The 15,569-nt window shown below is 39.3% G+C and overlaps 1 protein-coding gene across 1 annotated transcript in view; it reads left to right on the forward strand.

The window, feature by feature from the left end:
* Nucleotides 1-14,494, forward strand: part of frem2b (FRAS1 related extracellular matrix 2b) — a 144,233-nt gene extending 129,739 nt beyond the window's left edge. Inside the window, 8 exon segments of the mRNA XM_036565019.1 lie at nucleotides 5,723-5,915; nucleotides 7,033-7,137; nucleotides 8,516-8,643; nucleotides 9,132-9,266; nucleotides 10,599-10,725; nucleotides 10,878-11,065; nucleotides 11,191-11,337; nucleotides 13,002-14,494. Coding sequence (XP_036420912.1) covers nucleotides 5,723-5,915; nucleotides 7,033-7,137; nucleotides 8,516-8,643; nucleotides 9,132-9,266; nucleotides 10,599-10,725; nucleotides 10,878-11,065; nucleotides 11,191-11,337; nucleotides 13,002-13,508 — 1,530 coding nt within the window. The 3' untranslated portion in view covers nucleotides 13,509-14,494.
* Nucleotides 14,495-15,569: the final 1,075 nt, after the last annotated feature.

Genomic DNA, 15,569 nt, shown 5'->3' on the forward strand with positions numbered 1-15,569 from the left:
AAATGAACTGTGCAAAATGCCTTTCTTTTTTATGCGGTGACCAATTGTGATCAAACAGCTATACATAGTAATACTGTTACAAGAAAATTACTGTAAATAGATTTAAACATTTACTGTTTTTAACCAATCATAGTTTCTTATTGATCCCAAAATACTTTAAATTGTGAATAAACCATCAGTTTCCATTTTAGTCTCCAGCTTATAACAGTTGATTCTAAACTTTTCCAACATTTTTTATTAATTCTTTACAAACATATTCTGTTCAAAATAACATTATGTCTACATTGCTTGTTTTAATATTAAGACAATTATTTTTTAGCTGATTTTTATTCATTACACATTAGATTGAATATTGAACATTGTATATTTTATCAATTTTGTATTTTGCCACTCTGCGGCAGGCCTAAACCCCCTGCACATGTGGTAAAATCACTGTAATGCATGAGCTCTTTCATGGGTCTTTGCTTTATTCTACTTTAGTTTTACTTCAATTTTTTTTATTTTTTGTTCTTTATTTCTATCTTTGTTTTTTTCTTTTCCTAGTTTAACATGTGTTCCACTCTACCCTTGTTTTCTATTCTAATATGTATTTTCCATAGCAATGGACATCAACGTTTTAAATAAATGCTGGAGGCAGTTTAAAAATGCACCTCACGTCAAGAACTGAAATAAAGTAGAATAAACAGCTTTAAATTTTTACTATCTGTGTCCTTGTTAAACAAGAGTTCACTCTTGTTCCTGATGTATTCAGAGGACACGTCAGCGCCCATGTATAACTTTTTTAGAAGACTAAAAGAGAGTCGCCCCCCACAAGAGGTCAGCTGTAAATTTGAGTCATAAAATCCAGCCTCTTTTCTAATGGTTTTCAACTGCTGTCACTTTAAGCCACTTATTGTTCCACTTTCTTTCTTTTCCTCCCCACTCATGATGCTCCAATTCATTTTAAACTCGTACAAAACCCACCATTTATTGCGCAAGACTCACTCACCTAGTGCAGCCAATAAATGGAAAACACTTCATGTGAAAATATACCGGTCTGTTGCAGCTCTGGTTAACTACTGAAGTTTACTGGTGGTGACTCCGGGGTCTTTGCGGACACCCGTATCGTCCCGTGAGGCCCACTGTTTGCTTTTCTTCGGCAGCGAGTGTAAATTCACGCTGGGATCATAAAGGGACTTCAGTGTCGTTTTTCTTTTTTTTGCCCTCTTTTGTTTTATAGCTGTATGGTGGACAGGGGCACCCCTTAAACCGCTCTCCACGCTGGCTACACACATGCCTCTGCTGGCCGCTCATTCGTGCTCACCATGGAAACTACTTCTAACAGTTCTCTCTGCAGTTAATTAAAGCAGACAAGTGTCATAAAGGGATAGTTGGGTGCAAAGGCCAGGTTCTCTGACTGCAGACCTCATGCCATAGCTGCCCCTGCTAGTGTGCTTCACTGAAGTCTTTCCAATTTAAAATCACACTCTGCACTAGACCTTCAGACACCTTGACTCTTTCGGCGGATTGAAAGTAACTGGAGAGTTAGCAAACGAGAACGGAGCTTATAATCGTCACAGTCAAGCAAAAGGTCATGTCGGAGATGGTTTCATATCCATAGTTTTGGAAGATGATTAAGAATCTGTATTGCACTGAGCCTATTGTTGAGCCCAACATCAGCTGCATACAAAAATGAGCGACGCCAGTCTGAGCTATTGGCTAATATTTAGCAATCTGTCCGAAACAAATGCAGCAGTTACCAGTTACACTTAGTGTACTTTAATGGTAACTGAAAGTGTGTTTAATATGATGTGGTGTAGATGTTTGGACCCCAACAGAATGAATAGTTAGACAAATAGGCCATCTAGTGGTAGAGAATGTGGCTCGTGCATAGACCTCAGAAAGTTATGCCAAACGATATTGACCATTAAAAATTCCAGTTATAAATTACAAAATCCTAAACAGCATAGATTGTTATTTATTTTAGACTTCCAGACCTTAGACTAGTGGTGTCAAACTCAACCACTAAAAGGCCCACGTTAAAAAATCTCAACAAATCCGTGGGCCAGCTGTGTTTTTATTTTATTTTTATTTAACATTTTGCCATGACCCCAACTGGCCATTGTTTATTCAAAATATGCCAAGACTACAATGACAAAAAACAGGCACTGAATACTTGAGTGATTCAAAACGATTTAAATAAAAACACTGTTTTATATAAAACAATAAACAACATTAGCTGCAGAAAACTGTTAAAACTCTTGAACTGTCCCTAATGTACAGTAGGTTTTCTAAAACTGTCCGTTCGCTTGAACCAGACACCTGATAACTTCTTTTTTTTGGTGCTGTCCCATAGATCGTTGTTGGCGAAGGGGTCGGAGCACACATTACATTACAGTGCATGCTGGGAATTGTAGTGCAGCTTGTGGTGAAATGGGCTAATATTAATAGAACATGAAAATAATTTTGCAGGCCAAGTAGGATTGTGCCATGGGCCTGACTTGGCCCACAGGTCTTGTGTTTGACACCTGGGCCATAGATTAATCTTTCATTTTAGATAAGCAAATATCCATTGATTTTTTTGTGATTTAAAACCAAGGGAACCATTAGTGACCATGGGTATTACAGAGATGCTATATAAATTAAGAGTATTAGTTATTGTTATAATACTAGTAATAGTAACAGAATTTCATTTGTAAGTTACCAAAAAATTCTGTACAACAAAATATTATAACAGACATGAACGACATAATAAGAATATCAAACAATTTAAATAAATGAAGAAAAAAGCAGCCAAAGTAGATTTTACAAATAAAAAATAAAACAAAATATTCAGGGGAACAGAACATAAAAGGTGCCCAGTTTATAGTGAGTAAATAAGGTAATGAAATCAACCATTAATAAAATGAGATTTAAAAATGGAGAAGGACATGCCGGCATGCTGTTCCTAGGAAGACTGTATTAGTACCATTTGGAAACTCTTCATGTTTGAAAGGTGAAAGTGTGAAAGCGAGCTGAGAGCAGTTTTGGGGATGTATTTAGAGAAAACTTTTGAGTGACTGTTGATTTCTAGTGTTTGGTAGCTACATTAGCCTCAATTACTTTAATGTTCCCTGATCAGATTTGCATTTGAAAGTACAGCACAGAACCTTATAAGTGCTTGTCCTCATTTTCTGCCATTTCCACAATGTTCCTCAAAACCTAGCAGGGGCTGCCAAGATGGCTCTTTATTTCTATTTGCCAGTTTTCTGTTTCTGGTCGTGCTATAATTCCAGCATTACTAAGCAGAGAATTTCTAGCAAGAAAAATTTTAATTGGCTCTGGTACGAATTACATGATTCAAACATGAGCTTAGGCTTGACGTGTGCTGTTGTTGGTGCCACAACACCTCAAAAAATTGAATTTGTTCTTGGAAAGTGTATGCATTGAACACCAGCAGATTTGTAAACATTGTTGCCCTTTATAAACATTGTGCCCTGCACCTTCTTTGTTCCATTCCATGCCAAAGAAGAAAGGAAAGGAAACTGGCACTGCTTGCAGCTTTAAAATTGACATGTCCTCCAAAGAGGATATATGTTTGCTCATAAAATAGGATAGATAGCAAAGAGGATTTATCTGACCTTCCACAAGACAGCTGTTGTGTGGCTGCAGGTCCGCCTCAGCCCTGTAATGCACGATCAGCCAACAGGCTCCACTGCTCCCCTTTCCCTCAGCTTTACCCACCTTGTTTACCTTGGCTGATGCTCTGACTTGGCTCCACCTCAGCTTTCAAAAAATGAAGTTGCTGTGTTTGCAATACAGAACCTTCCCTGTTTTGTTGTTATACCGGTAATTATATGCCTTTGTGCTTTTATAGTTCCATAGCTGTTCTCTGTCTACACCTAAAATCGTTCACTAGGTTATATCAGCATGGCCAACCTAGTATTTTTGGCCTTTTTCATGTAAAAACACATTCATTATTTCAGTCATTCACTATTTCGGTCATTGGGAACACAAAAACTGGCTTTGGCCATGAATCATGGAAAAGTTCAGGAAATGGTGGATACAGTAGTGTAGAGTTCTGGATGCGCTGAGCATAGATCAGCCTACATAGAGATTGGAGGCGACTATATGAATATATGAAGAGTTAAAAAAAACGATAAATGCCAAATAAAATGAGCTGACTGTCGTGAGTTATTCTGAACACACAGTGCATTCTGAACCCTAAATACGTTTAGTCACAAAAGCCGTTATTGTCCATTGTCAGGGCCTTGCAAGTTTACGTTTTACAGCAGAAACAGTCAAATACCAGCGCTGTTCTTGAGCAAAACCCAATAAATCCATTCAACCAATCAGCATGCTGTATGCAGGTCAGGTGACACAACACTGCTACGAACTGTTTTATGCAGAACCTCACAAGTCGCCCCCCACCTACAAAGTGCAGCACGTAGGTCTTAAAATAATGGCTACTGCATCTAAACAGAGCACAGTGTGTCTATCTAAGAACCACTCTGGCTTCAGCCTTGTGTACACAATTCATACTGGACATAAAGGACAATATTTGGGTGAAAAACGTTCATAACTCAGATGCACTATATAAAAAGCAGTGAGCCATTTGAGATTCTGCCTGAGGATTTTCTGAGGTTTGATATAATAGATGTTCAACATTGCCCATTAATGGGCTGTTTATGTTGCAGTTTCAGCTCTTTACCTGCTTGTTTTATGTTAAAGAAAGTTAAATTATTGTATTTAAAAGAAACTTCTATACCATTAAATGGCTTTGTTTAACTCTAAAACATGAAATGACCATTGGAGTTATCTACAAAATTTAAACAAAAAAAATCAATAAAGTTTAACTTTTAATAGTTATGCTTTTTTAATAGAGTTATGCTTTTGGTCATCAATTATTATGACCACATCATAGATAGTTATCTTAACTTAATCTGCTTAATATTGTTAATTTGAACTGTTTATTTTTGTGAATATGTTTGGTCAGTTTTCTGTGGCTTAAGTCTGCTGGCAAAAATGTAAAATGCTTCTTGTAGACACTCCGAGCTGCCTTTTTTAATGAGTAAAGAGGCTATGGAAGAGTCACTCTTTGGTTTGGTAGACTTTAGATCAGGGGTGCCCAAACTTTTTGCCTTGATGAGGGCCAGTGTGTGCTCACATCCTCTACAGAGAACACACTTCTGCACATTTTAATATGCAGTTTTTGTTTATTTGCTGATTTTACACACACACTCACACTCACACACACACACTCACACACACACACACACACAAACACACACACAAATTTTCTAAGTCGCTTATCCTCATGGGTCACGGGGGTGCTGGAGCCTATCCCAGCGCTCATTGGGCAGAGGGCAGGAGACACCCTGGACAGGTTGCCAGTCCATTAGAGGGTTTTGCTGATTTTAACATATTCAAAAAAAAGCTATAAAAGTTATGGCACATTTTATACTGTATGTTTTTTTTCAATATTTTAAACCAACAGAACAGACATTGTGCACTGGAACTGTCTTCTCTGTAGAAGATGTGTTCACTTATTTTTACTACTGTTTTGACCAGCATCATTCAAACCTTTGTATATTCTCTTGTTGGGTCAGAGGGTGGGGTTCGGGGAACTTTTCAGTGGGCCAAATCAAACATTTGGTCCATGAGCCAGGCTCTGCTTCAGAGTATAAATAATTCATCATCATGCAACATAACACCTCTATGATGTGAGGTGTATTAATAATGCACGTTGTCTCTCTTTGTGCAGGTGCTGAATCTGGTGCAGTCCTATGTGACCCTGCGTGTGCCGCTGCATGTGTCCTATGTGTTCCACTCCCCGGTGGGTGCGGGCGGCTGGCAGCACTTCGACCTGCAGTCTGAGCTTAGGCTCACTTTTGTGTACGACACTGCCATCTTGTGGAGGGACGGCATCGGCAGCCCACCAGAGGCAGAGTTACAAGGCAAGATTCAGATTCAGATAAGGCTCTAAACATGTATAGATAACTCTATATCAGTAATCTCTATCAATCATCTACAGTAAACAGTTTAGAGGAATCTGTAAGCACTGATAAAGCACAGTATGTGTAGTTTTGATCACTGTACCTCATGCGCTTAAATCTTATTTCAACTCTAAGAACCACATCAATTCCTCACTTTCATTACTACATTACTTGCATATTAGTTTCATAGCTAGAACAGTAGTTAGAAATAGTAAGTCTTAAGATTAATTAGAAGTGGAAGGTTCATTAATAAAAAGTTATCAAAGCAGTTGCAGAACACTGTTGATTGTTTTTGACAGCTTTATTGGGTTTGTATAGTAATTCCAGCTATGCTATGGTATTCCAGCATGTTGTTATGGTGTTGCTTGGTGGTTGTTATTTGGTTGATAAGGTGTTGCTAGGCTGTTGTTAAGGTATCTGAGGTGGTTGATAAAGTGTGCTAGGCTGCTGCTGTGGTATTACAAGTAGTTGCTTAGTGGTGTTAGGTTGTGGCCATGCTATCCCAGGTTGTTGAAAAGGTGTTGCTGTGCCATTACTATACTATCCCAGGTGGTTGCTAAGGTCTTGCTAGCATACTTGTATGATGGTGACCTAAGAGTAACATCCAAAAACACTTGATTCTATTTGGTTGTATACCTCTGTGTTGGAATAAGAGACACCATAGCAACAGCCTAGCAACACCTTAGCAACCACCTAACAATCACCAAGCTGGAATACCATAGCAACCTAATAAAACTACTTCGAATTACTATACAAACCCAATTAAGGTACCAGAAATAGTCAGCAGTGTTCTGTAACTGCTTTAACTTTTGAAGTGAAATTTTTAATTGAATGAATAAATGAATAATGAGCCTCTATGTTAAGGAGGTAATTGGTTTTTGTTAGGAAATGTATTGTTCTCAGTGCTCCATCAATCTGACTGCTCAGTCTGATAACATATGTTTGTTTTTGGAGTATACTCTTTAGCTTTACATTATGATATCATGAAACTAGTGGCAGTGCCTTTCTTTAAATATAATTCCTAGTGCAGAAAGAGTGCTATTAAAAAACATATGTTGTTGTGGTTGTTGTTTTTCAGGAGCTCTGTATCCCACAAGCATGCGCATCAATGAACAAGGCCGTTTGGTGGTTAATTTCCGCACAGAAGCCCGCTTCAGGGGACTGTTTGTGACTTCCCACCCTGGTGAGTGTAGCATCTGTGGGATCTCATTATATGTTGTAATATTCATATTCAAAAATCAGGGCCATGTTGGACTGATTTGCACCCGAAACCCTACTGCTACTGTGTTACTGCAGGAATATTTCATTGCTTGTATCTCCAAAATGGTAACTTAACAGAAGAGCAATTGGATGTTAATGTAAAAAGATATTTTTTTCCAAGCAATTTTGGAGAATTTCTGTCAGTAGATTTATTATGAAATGTTCACACAGTGCAAAGGGCAGCTGGTGTTTTTAGAGTATGTGAAAAAATATAAAACAAAAACAAAAATGGAGTTACATTAATATGCACAAGTTTGAACACCCCCAGTCAAATGACATGTTTTGTGAAAATAAGTCAACACATCCTCTACTGAGAACACACTTAAATATATTTGTGCAGATTTTTGTGCACAGTTTCTATTTATTTGCTGAGGAAACATAAAGAATAAAATGAGCCATGACTTTTGCACAAGCATTTCATGTTTTATTATTCCCAGTATGTTACATTGAAGCAAATAAAAAGTTTTTGTATGTTAATATACAGAAGTGTGTTCTCTGTAGAAGATGTTTTAACTTTGTTTCAACAATCAACAAAACATGCAGTTCGACCAGGGGAGCTCAAAACTTTTGAATGACCGTGCAAGGTTTTGTTTTGACAGCAACAGTTTTGCTTTGAGCAGCTGTGTTGCTTGTGTTGTTGACTGTCTTAAAGGAGTACTTAGCATTAAAGGAATACTTTAGCATTTTTTAACCTCAGTTCTGCAAAGAACAGAAAACCGATTGACTTCAAATGCATTTAGAAGGCACTGGAAAGATGCTCAGTTGTGTGAAACAATTAAAATCAGCCACTGTATAACAAATGTGAAACAGCCATTTCACTGTATCTGTGCAGATGTTAGGATGAGACAGACATTAGAGAATGTGTTACCAAACTATTATAAAGTTATATCCAACTTTTAGAATGTAAAAGTAAGAAATGTTAAAAAAGCAGTGAAAAAGAACCTTCATGCTTATTTGCTACTGTATGGCAGAAGGATAACAGTGTTAGCCAGTTATTTACTACTACATTGATAACATTACAACAAATTCTTCACTCTAGTCCCATTTCCGAAAGATGGTAACTTAACAGAACATTTCTGAAAGAATGGGACAATGGGGCGGCTATAACTTTGTTTCAAGTCAACATTATGTTCTTTTCTAAGTACAGAGAAACATGTTGAAATCATGACAATCGACTGTGTGCTACAGATGCAGTGGACAGAGATTAGGTTAAAAACTCTGGAGAGCTCTTTTAAGCTGGTCATTGTTCCTACTCTTTGTTCAACCAGTGCTAACAGACCTGACTACATTTGCCTCTCCAGCCTCACCTTTGACCTCCATGATAATGTGTGCGGACCACCCTGGGCTGACCTTTAACCTCAGCCTGGTGAGGAGTGAGCCCACCTACAACCAGCCCATGCAGCAGTGGACCTTCGTCTCTGACTTCGCTGTCAGTAATTACCCTCGTCTTCCTCATTCACATGCTGATTCCATAATGTATTCAACTGTAATCAATTGTTAACAAAGCTGTTATGAATGAACGAGCCAACTGGATGAATCACTCCAGCTCAACTGTATCAGCATCAGTTAATTATGTTAAACTTATTTCATGTAACGTGGAAACGCGATGTGAAACAATTGCAAGGGTATTTATAAGTGCTTATGAGCTGTTATATCTGCCAAAAATCTGACAAAGTATTGCCTTAGTAGGATGTTCAAACGTTTGTACATGCCACAGTTTTCAAACTTAATCAAATATAAAGTAACCACACTTCAATATTTGTAGAAATATGTTGTTTTTCAAAAATAGTTTGCTGCAGTGGTTGTGTTTTCTTCGTTTTCATTTCATAAATCAGTAAAATATGTATGTTTTGCATACAACTGTGTATCTCAGTGCTGTCCTCTCTGATGTCTAGTTGTTAAAATGTTCTCCTGCAGGTGAGGGATTACTCAGGAACCTATACAGTGAAGCTTGTGCCCTGCACTGCACCTCCAAGTGTGGAGTACACTCTGCCCCCAGTGTGTAATCCCAGAGAGCCTGTCACCTTTGACCTGGACATACGCTTCCAACAGGTCATTACACATACATAAAAATGCACATAACTGTCATTAAAATGCTTTGATTTTATACAGGGGGAGCAGGACACAATTATTTAATTTTTGCTAAATAATTTGAAAAAATATTTGAGCAAATTAGTAATTGTTTTATACAAACAACCCACACATCTCTGCTACAAAGAGAAACAAACTTTTCCAGTGCCTACTGTTTATGAACAACTCAGCCGAAAGCAGTGCAAGCACAAATGTTACTACTCACCCCATGGGTCGCTGTTCCTCACATCTCCAAGTCCTTGTCCTTTATGAGCAAGGGTGGGTCGAGGCTCACCACTTTGCCAAAAATGCATCAATACATTTTCCAACAGTTCCTTAACAAGAGATTGCAAGAAAGGAATCTACAAAAATGCATGTAAAAAGCAAAGCCGAAAAACACAGCTGAATTCCCAATGACCTTCAGTTCCTTAGACGGCACTGTGTTAAAAACTGTTGTGGTATGAGTGTGTATTAGTGGGTAACTTGTAGATCTGTGAAGGCACAATTAATACTGAGAGACATATATACATTTTGGAGCGACGTGTATTGCCTTCTAGACACCGTCTTTTTCAGGGGCGTCCATACATGGCTACAAAATCAGAGAGTGCTAGACTGTCCTGCTTGTCTCCCATTGAAAACGTATGGCGCATTATGCAGTGCAAAAGACAACAGTGAAGGCCCTATACAGTTGCACAGCAACAGTTACAAAGACTTGTATTGAAGAATGGCAGAAAAATCCACTGTATCACTTTGTGTCTTCAGACCCCAAACATTTTTAATTGCTGTTAAAAGGAAAGGTAATGCAATGCAGTGGTAAACCTGCCCCTGCCCCAACTTTTTTGGAAAGTATTGCAGGCATTATATTTGGAATAAGCATATATTTATCAAAAACAACAATAAAGTTCATACCGTACAACTTAAAATGCCTTGTTTTTGTACAGTTTTCAGTCTAGTACAGGTCAAACAGAATTTAATATCACTGCTTTCTGTTTTTATGGTATTTCACATAGTGTCCCAACTTTGGAAATCGGGTTTGCACACAAAAAAGTAAAAATCAACAAAAATGGAGATACAAGGTTTTTATGCAATAGCAATGTGAAAGTAAAATTAAATCCCAGGCAAGGAGTTTCCACAACTGACATAGGCATGAAGAAGCTTTCAAACAATCATTCCGCAAGATACATTTGACCGTCTCTCAGAGTTTATTAGTCCTGGTGCAGCCAGAATGTTTCAGAAATGCAAGACCACATCTTTGAGATGGTCCCGCATCATTTTCTACTAGCAGCCAAATGATACCTGTGTGTCTCTCTGTAGGTGAGCGACCCAGTAGCAGCAGAGTTCAGCCTGAACACACAGATGCTGCTGTTATCTAAGAGAACCCTGTGGCTGTCAGATGGCTCCATGGGCTTTGGACAAGAGAGCGACACTGCATTCTCTGAGGGTAAAGCACAGTACATTTCACTTTAATCTCATTATAATCTGTATATGCTACCATTATGCCGTGAATTGCAGGTACAGTTTTCTTGGTTACATGCTTACAGTAAATTGAAGAAAAAATGAACATCAGTGAAAAAATGTTCTTGTTCCATTCAGGTGATGTTATCTATGGCCGTGTCATGGTGGATCCTGTACAGAACCTTGGAGACTCATTCATCTGTAACATTGAGAAGGTGTTCCTCTGTACGGGAACAGACGGTTATGTGCCGAAGTACAACCCTGACGACTTTGAATACGGCTGCCTGGCAGATGCTCCATCGCTGCTGTACAGGTTCAAGATCATTGTAAGTATTTCTGTACTATTTTTATCATTACCTGTTCAAATACTGTCTTCACAACATAGACTTATGTTCTCATCTTAATCATGCTAAAACTGTCTGGAGCCAAACTAATCTACTTTTGTCTACAGGACAAAGCTCAGCCAGAGACTCAGGCCAGGACGTTTGGTAGCATTAGCTTCAATGCTCTGCTAGCTGTTGACGACCCTCAGGCTTTGGCCTTAGTGAGGCAGCCGGGATCAGATGGCTTTAGGCTGGATTCAGCAGCCCTGTTTCAGGTAAATAGATGTATAATTTAATATTGCATATCTGCACCTTCAGAATAGAGGGTACTGTCTGGGTAATTTTTTTAGTCCCCCCAAGAGACAAAAACAATGTAAATGTATCCTCAAATGTACAATGTCAAGTCAAGTGGTCTTTATTGTCATTACATGAATTAGAGACAATGTGAGCCATGATTCCACCTTGAGAAGTGCTCTTTGTTAAACACCAGGGCATAAAGGCACATACAAAGCACTGAACTTGCAGGGGAGGTCACCACTAGCCACAGGCTTCACCCTGACAGTGACCAATCCCCAACACAAAACACCTACACCCGCTGACACAGAAGAACACAATAAACACATACACATGCCTTTAAACTAGCAAATAGAGACATTATCAACTAAAATAAGTCCCTTTTTAGTAGGGCGCATTCCTACCATGAGGCTTGCATGGCCACGCCTCCTGAGCCTCTCGGAGCCAGCATTGGCCTGTAGAGGGTCACTCCAATATACATATAGTTATACACTGACAGGCCACTTCAATAAATACACCTACTTGTATCTATAAGTATTGTCTATTTCATTAGCTTCACTTACCATGTAGTAGCACTTTGTAGTTCTACAATTACAGACTGTAGTCTGTCAGTTTCTCTGCATACTTTGTTAGCTTTCACCCTGTTTTTCAGTGGGAAAGATCCTCACGGGACCACCGCCCAGCAGGTATTATTTGGGTGGTGGATCATTCTCACTGTGGTGGTGGTGTAAACAGAACATAAAGGTTGGGGTCCTATAGCAGAATTCAAAGAACTAAAGAATTTAAAGTGCAGGAGTGTGGTGATGGATGTTGGGGGGCATCAGTGCATTCAGTAGTCTGACTGCCTCGGGGAAGAAACTGTTGCAGAGCCTGGATGCTCTAGTACTTTCTGCCAGATGGCAGGAGAGAGAAAAGTCCATAAGAGTGGTGGGAGGGGTTGTCCACAATGCTGGTGACCTTGCAGATGCTGTGCTTGTAGTAGGAGCTGTCGATGGTGGGTGAAGACACCCCAGTGATCTTCTCGTCTGTCCTCACAATCTGCTGCACGGTCCTGCTGTCTGAGATGGTGCACTTCCCATACCAGCCAGTGAGACAGCTGGTCAGAACGCTCTCTGTTGCCCCCTGTTGAATGTAGTGACGATGGAAGTGGGGAGATTGGCTCTTTTCGTCCTTTTGAGGAAGTGAAGTCGCTGCTGGACTTTCATGGCTAGGCAGTGTTGAGGGTCCAGGACCAACGTGGTCTTTAAGGTCCAGATGTGTACCTTAAATGAGTTCATAAGTTCATAATATTTACTTTATCAAGGGGAAAAGTGCATTTTGTATATCATGAGATTGTATATCAAGAGATTTTATTCCAGGTGATTTTAGAGTATTTCTATTGGTCCAATTATCTTGAAATTTTCATACAACGTAAATGACAGCTGTTGTGTTGAAATGATGTAGAAAAATAAAAATTGACAAAAATGGATTTGCGATAATATATATATATATATATATATATATATATATATATATATATATATTTATATAAGATAAATATTATGTCACTGGTGTTAATAGAGCACAAAGGGACTGGAACTTAAAATATACATTGATCAGCTCTGAATCAAAATATCTGTGTGCTTATATCTGCTACTCTTTCTAGGTATCTGTGGGCAGGGAGTGGTACATCCACACCATCTACACCGTCCGCTCCAGAGACAATGCTAACCGAGGCATCGGAAAGAGGAGTGTGGAATATCATCAAGTAACTCAACACCGCCGCACACTTCAGACCAGCTCCACTCGATCCAGAAGGTCCGCCGATGTACCGGCTCTGGCTGAGGAGATCGGTTTGGAGAACGATCGAGGCACCAACATCCTGCATATCGCTCTGGATCGCAGCAGCCAGCGGCAGCCTCGGCCCAAAATCAACGTCCAAAACGTGGTCCATCCTACAGTGTCGACACCCAGAGAGACCGCTGAGGATGACCTCTTAATGATCATAGGAATTGTGGTGGGTCTTCTCTTGACTGTCCTCCTTCTCGTGCTTGTGGTTCTGTTGGTACGGTCCAGACGGGAGAAGAAGGGCAGTGAGCCACCAAAAGGCTCCAGCAGTACAGAGCCCATGATGACTCATGTCGTGAATAGTAATGACAGCTCTGAGGTGTGACCGTTTCTTTGCCAAGAGTTTCACCAAGTGGACACTCATTAGAACCGCTTTTGTTTTGCAAGTGCCTCTTATTTATGTACTAAGACTTTGACGAGTAAAAGATTTGAAGTGACTTAGAAGAGTTAAAACCAGAGCAGAACATCGACCCAACGTTCTCCAACAAACACCGACAAATCCAAATGCTGGGTTGGTGTGCAAATACCTGAGTGTGATGGTAGGGAAACTCTAGAATGTTTCACTCTATTCACACTGTTCTTGAATGTTCTCTGCCATTCACACTGTTCTAGAATGTTCTCCCCATTTTGACTGCTCTACCATGTTCTCCCTTTTTCACATGGTTCTAAAATGTTCTTGACCTAGTCGCACCATTCTAGATTGTTCTCCACCCACTCATGTAGTTTTAGAATGTCGTCCCCATTCACAATGTTCTAGAGTGTTCTCTCTGTTCACACAGGTCTAGTATGTTCTCCACCCATTCACACTGTTCTATATTGTTCTCAAGTTCTTAACTCACTCACACTGTACTAGAAAGTTCTCTACCCATTTACACTCCTCTAAAAAGTTCTCAAGTCATTTACACTGTTCTAGAATGTTGTTCTCTTTCACGTTGCTCTAAAATATTTTCTCCATACACACTGTTCTATAATATTCTCCAGCAATTCTCGTTGTTCTAGGATGTTCTCCCCATTTAGACTGCTCCAGCATTTTCCCCCTCATTCACACAGTTCTAAAATGTTCTTGCCCCATTTACTACATTTTAGAATGTTCTCCACCCACTCATGCAGTTTTAGTGTTGCCTCCATTCACAATGTTCTAGAGTATTCTCTCTGTTCACACGTCTTGTATGATTTCCACTCATTCACGCTGTTCTATATTGTTCTCTTCGAGTTCTCCTCTCATTCATACTGTACTAAAAGGTTCTCTGCCCATTTCCATTCCTCTAGAAAGTTCTCCAGCCATTTACACTCTTCTAGAATGTTCTTCTCTTTCACTCTGCTCTAAAATATTTTCTCCATTCACACTGTTCTAAAATGCTCTCCAAAAATTCACACTGTTCTAGAATGTTCTCACCATTTAGGCTGCTCTAGCATGTTCGCCCTCATTCACGTGGTTCTAAAATGTTCTCGGCCTATTCGCACCATATTAAAATGTTCTTCATACACTCATGCAGTTTTAGAGTGTTGTCCCCATTCACAATGTTCTAGAGTGTTCTCTCTGTTCTAGAATGTTCTTCACTTTCACATTGCTCTAAAATATTTTCTCCATTCACACTGTTCTGGAATGTTCTCCCAAATTTACACTGTTCTGGAATGTTCTCCCAAATTCACACTATTCTGGAATGTGTTCTTCATTCACTCTGCTCTAAAATGTTCTCCACCCATTCACTCTATTCTTGAATGTTCTCCCCTTTCATATTGTTCTAGAATGTTCTCTCTTCCACATTTGGCTTGTTCATTTGGTTTGTCAGCTCTTATTCTTCAATAGTATAAAGCCAGTTGGTGCTTGTCGGTGAATGTTGGGTCAGTATGCCATGACCTTAATTCAGATTAATGCCTGGTCTCTCAAAAGCTCTGCAGTCTCATACATTAATGTTTTTGTGCTCTCTGTTTGGAAGACCAGGCCTGAATCCTTAAGGTATTTGGCCAAAACACAGAACTCGCAAGCACTTCTGCTGTTTTACGATTTTGGGAAAGACTTGAAGTCATTAGCCAGTTTTTATCCAAATGAGGCACTTATTGTGTATTACTGCTTCAACCATGGTGTAAGTCATCAACAACACAGGAACTTTATCTGAATCCAAAGGTGCTAGAAGCTCCCTATCCAGGTGGGTAGGCAGTTAACTGTATGAAATGTGTTTGTTTTTATGAACATGTTTAAAGTCTAAAGTCAAGGATAACTTAGTGTGGTTTAACTTAGACATTGTTTACCAATCGCATTTTGTGGGGTTCAAATCATATCAGACCATGAATGACCATATAAGTGACTTTATCATAGGGCTGGCCCGAATAATTCAAATACTTAAGTATTTGTTTTCGTTACGTTGGTATTTGTTTCAGTTTT

Source organism: Colossoma macropomum, unplaced genomic scaffold, assembly GCF_904425465.1.
Source record: "Colossoma macropomum unplaced genomic scaffold, Colossoma_macropomum, whole genome shotgun sequence".
In the NCBI taxonomy this organism is placed as follows: Eukaryota; Metazoa; Chordata; class Actinopteri; order Characiformes; family Serrasalmidae; genus Colossoma; species Colossoma macropomum.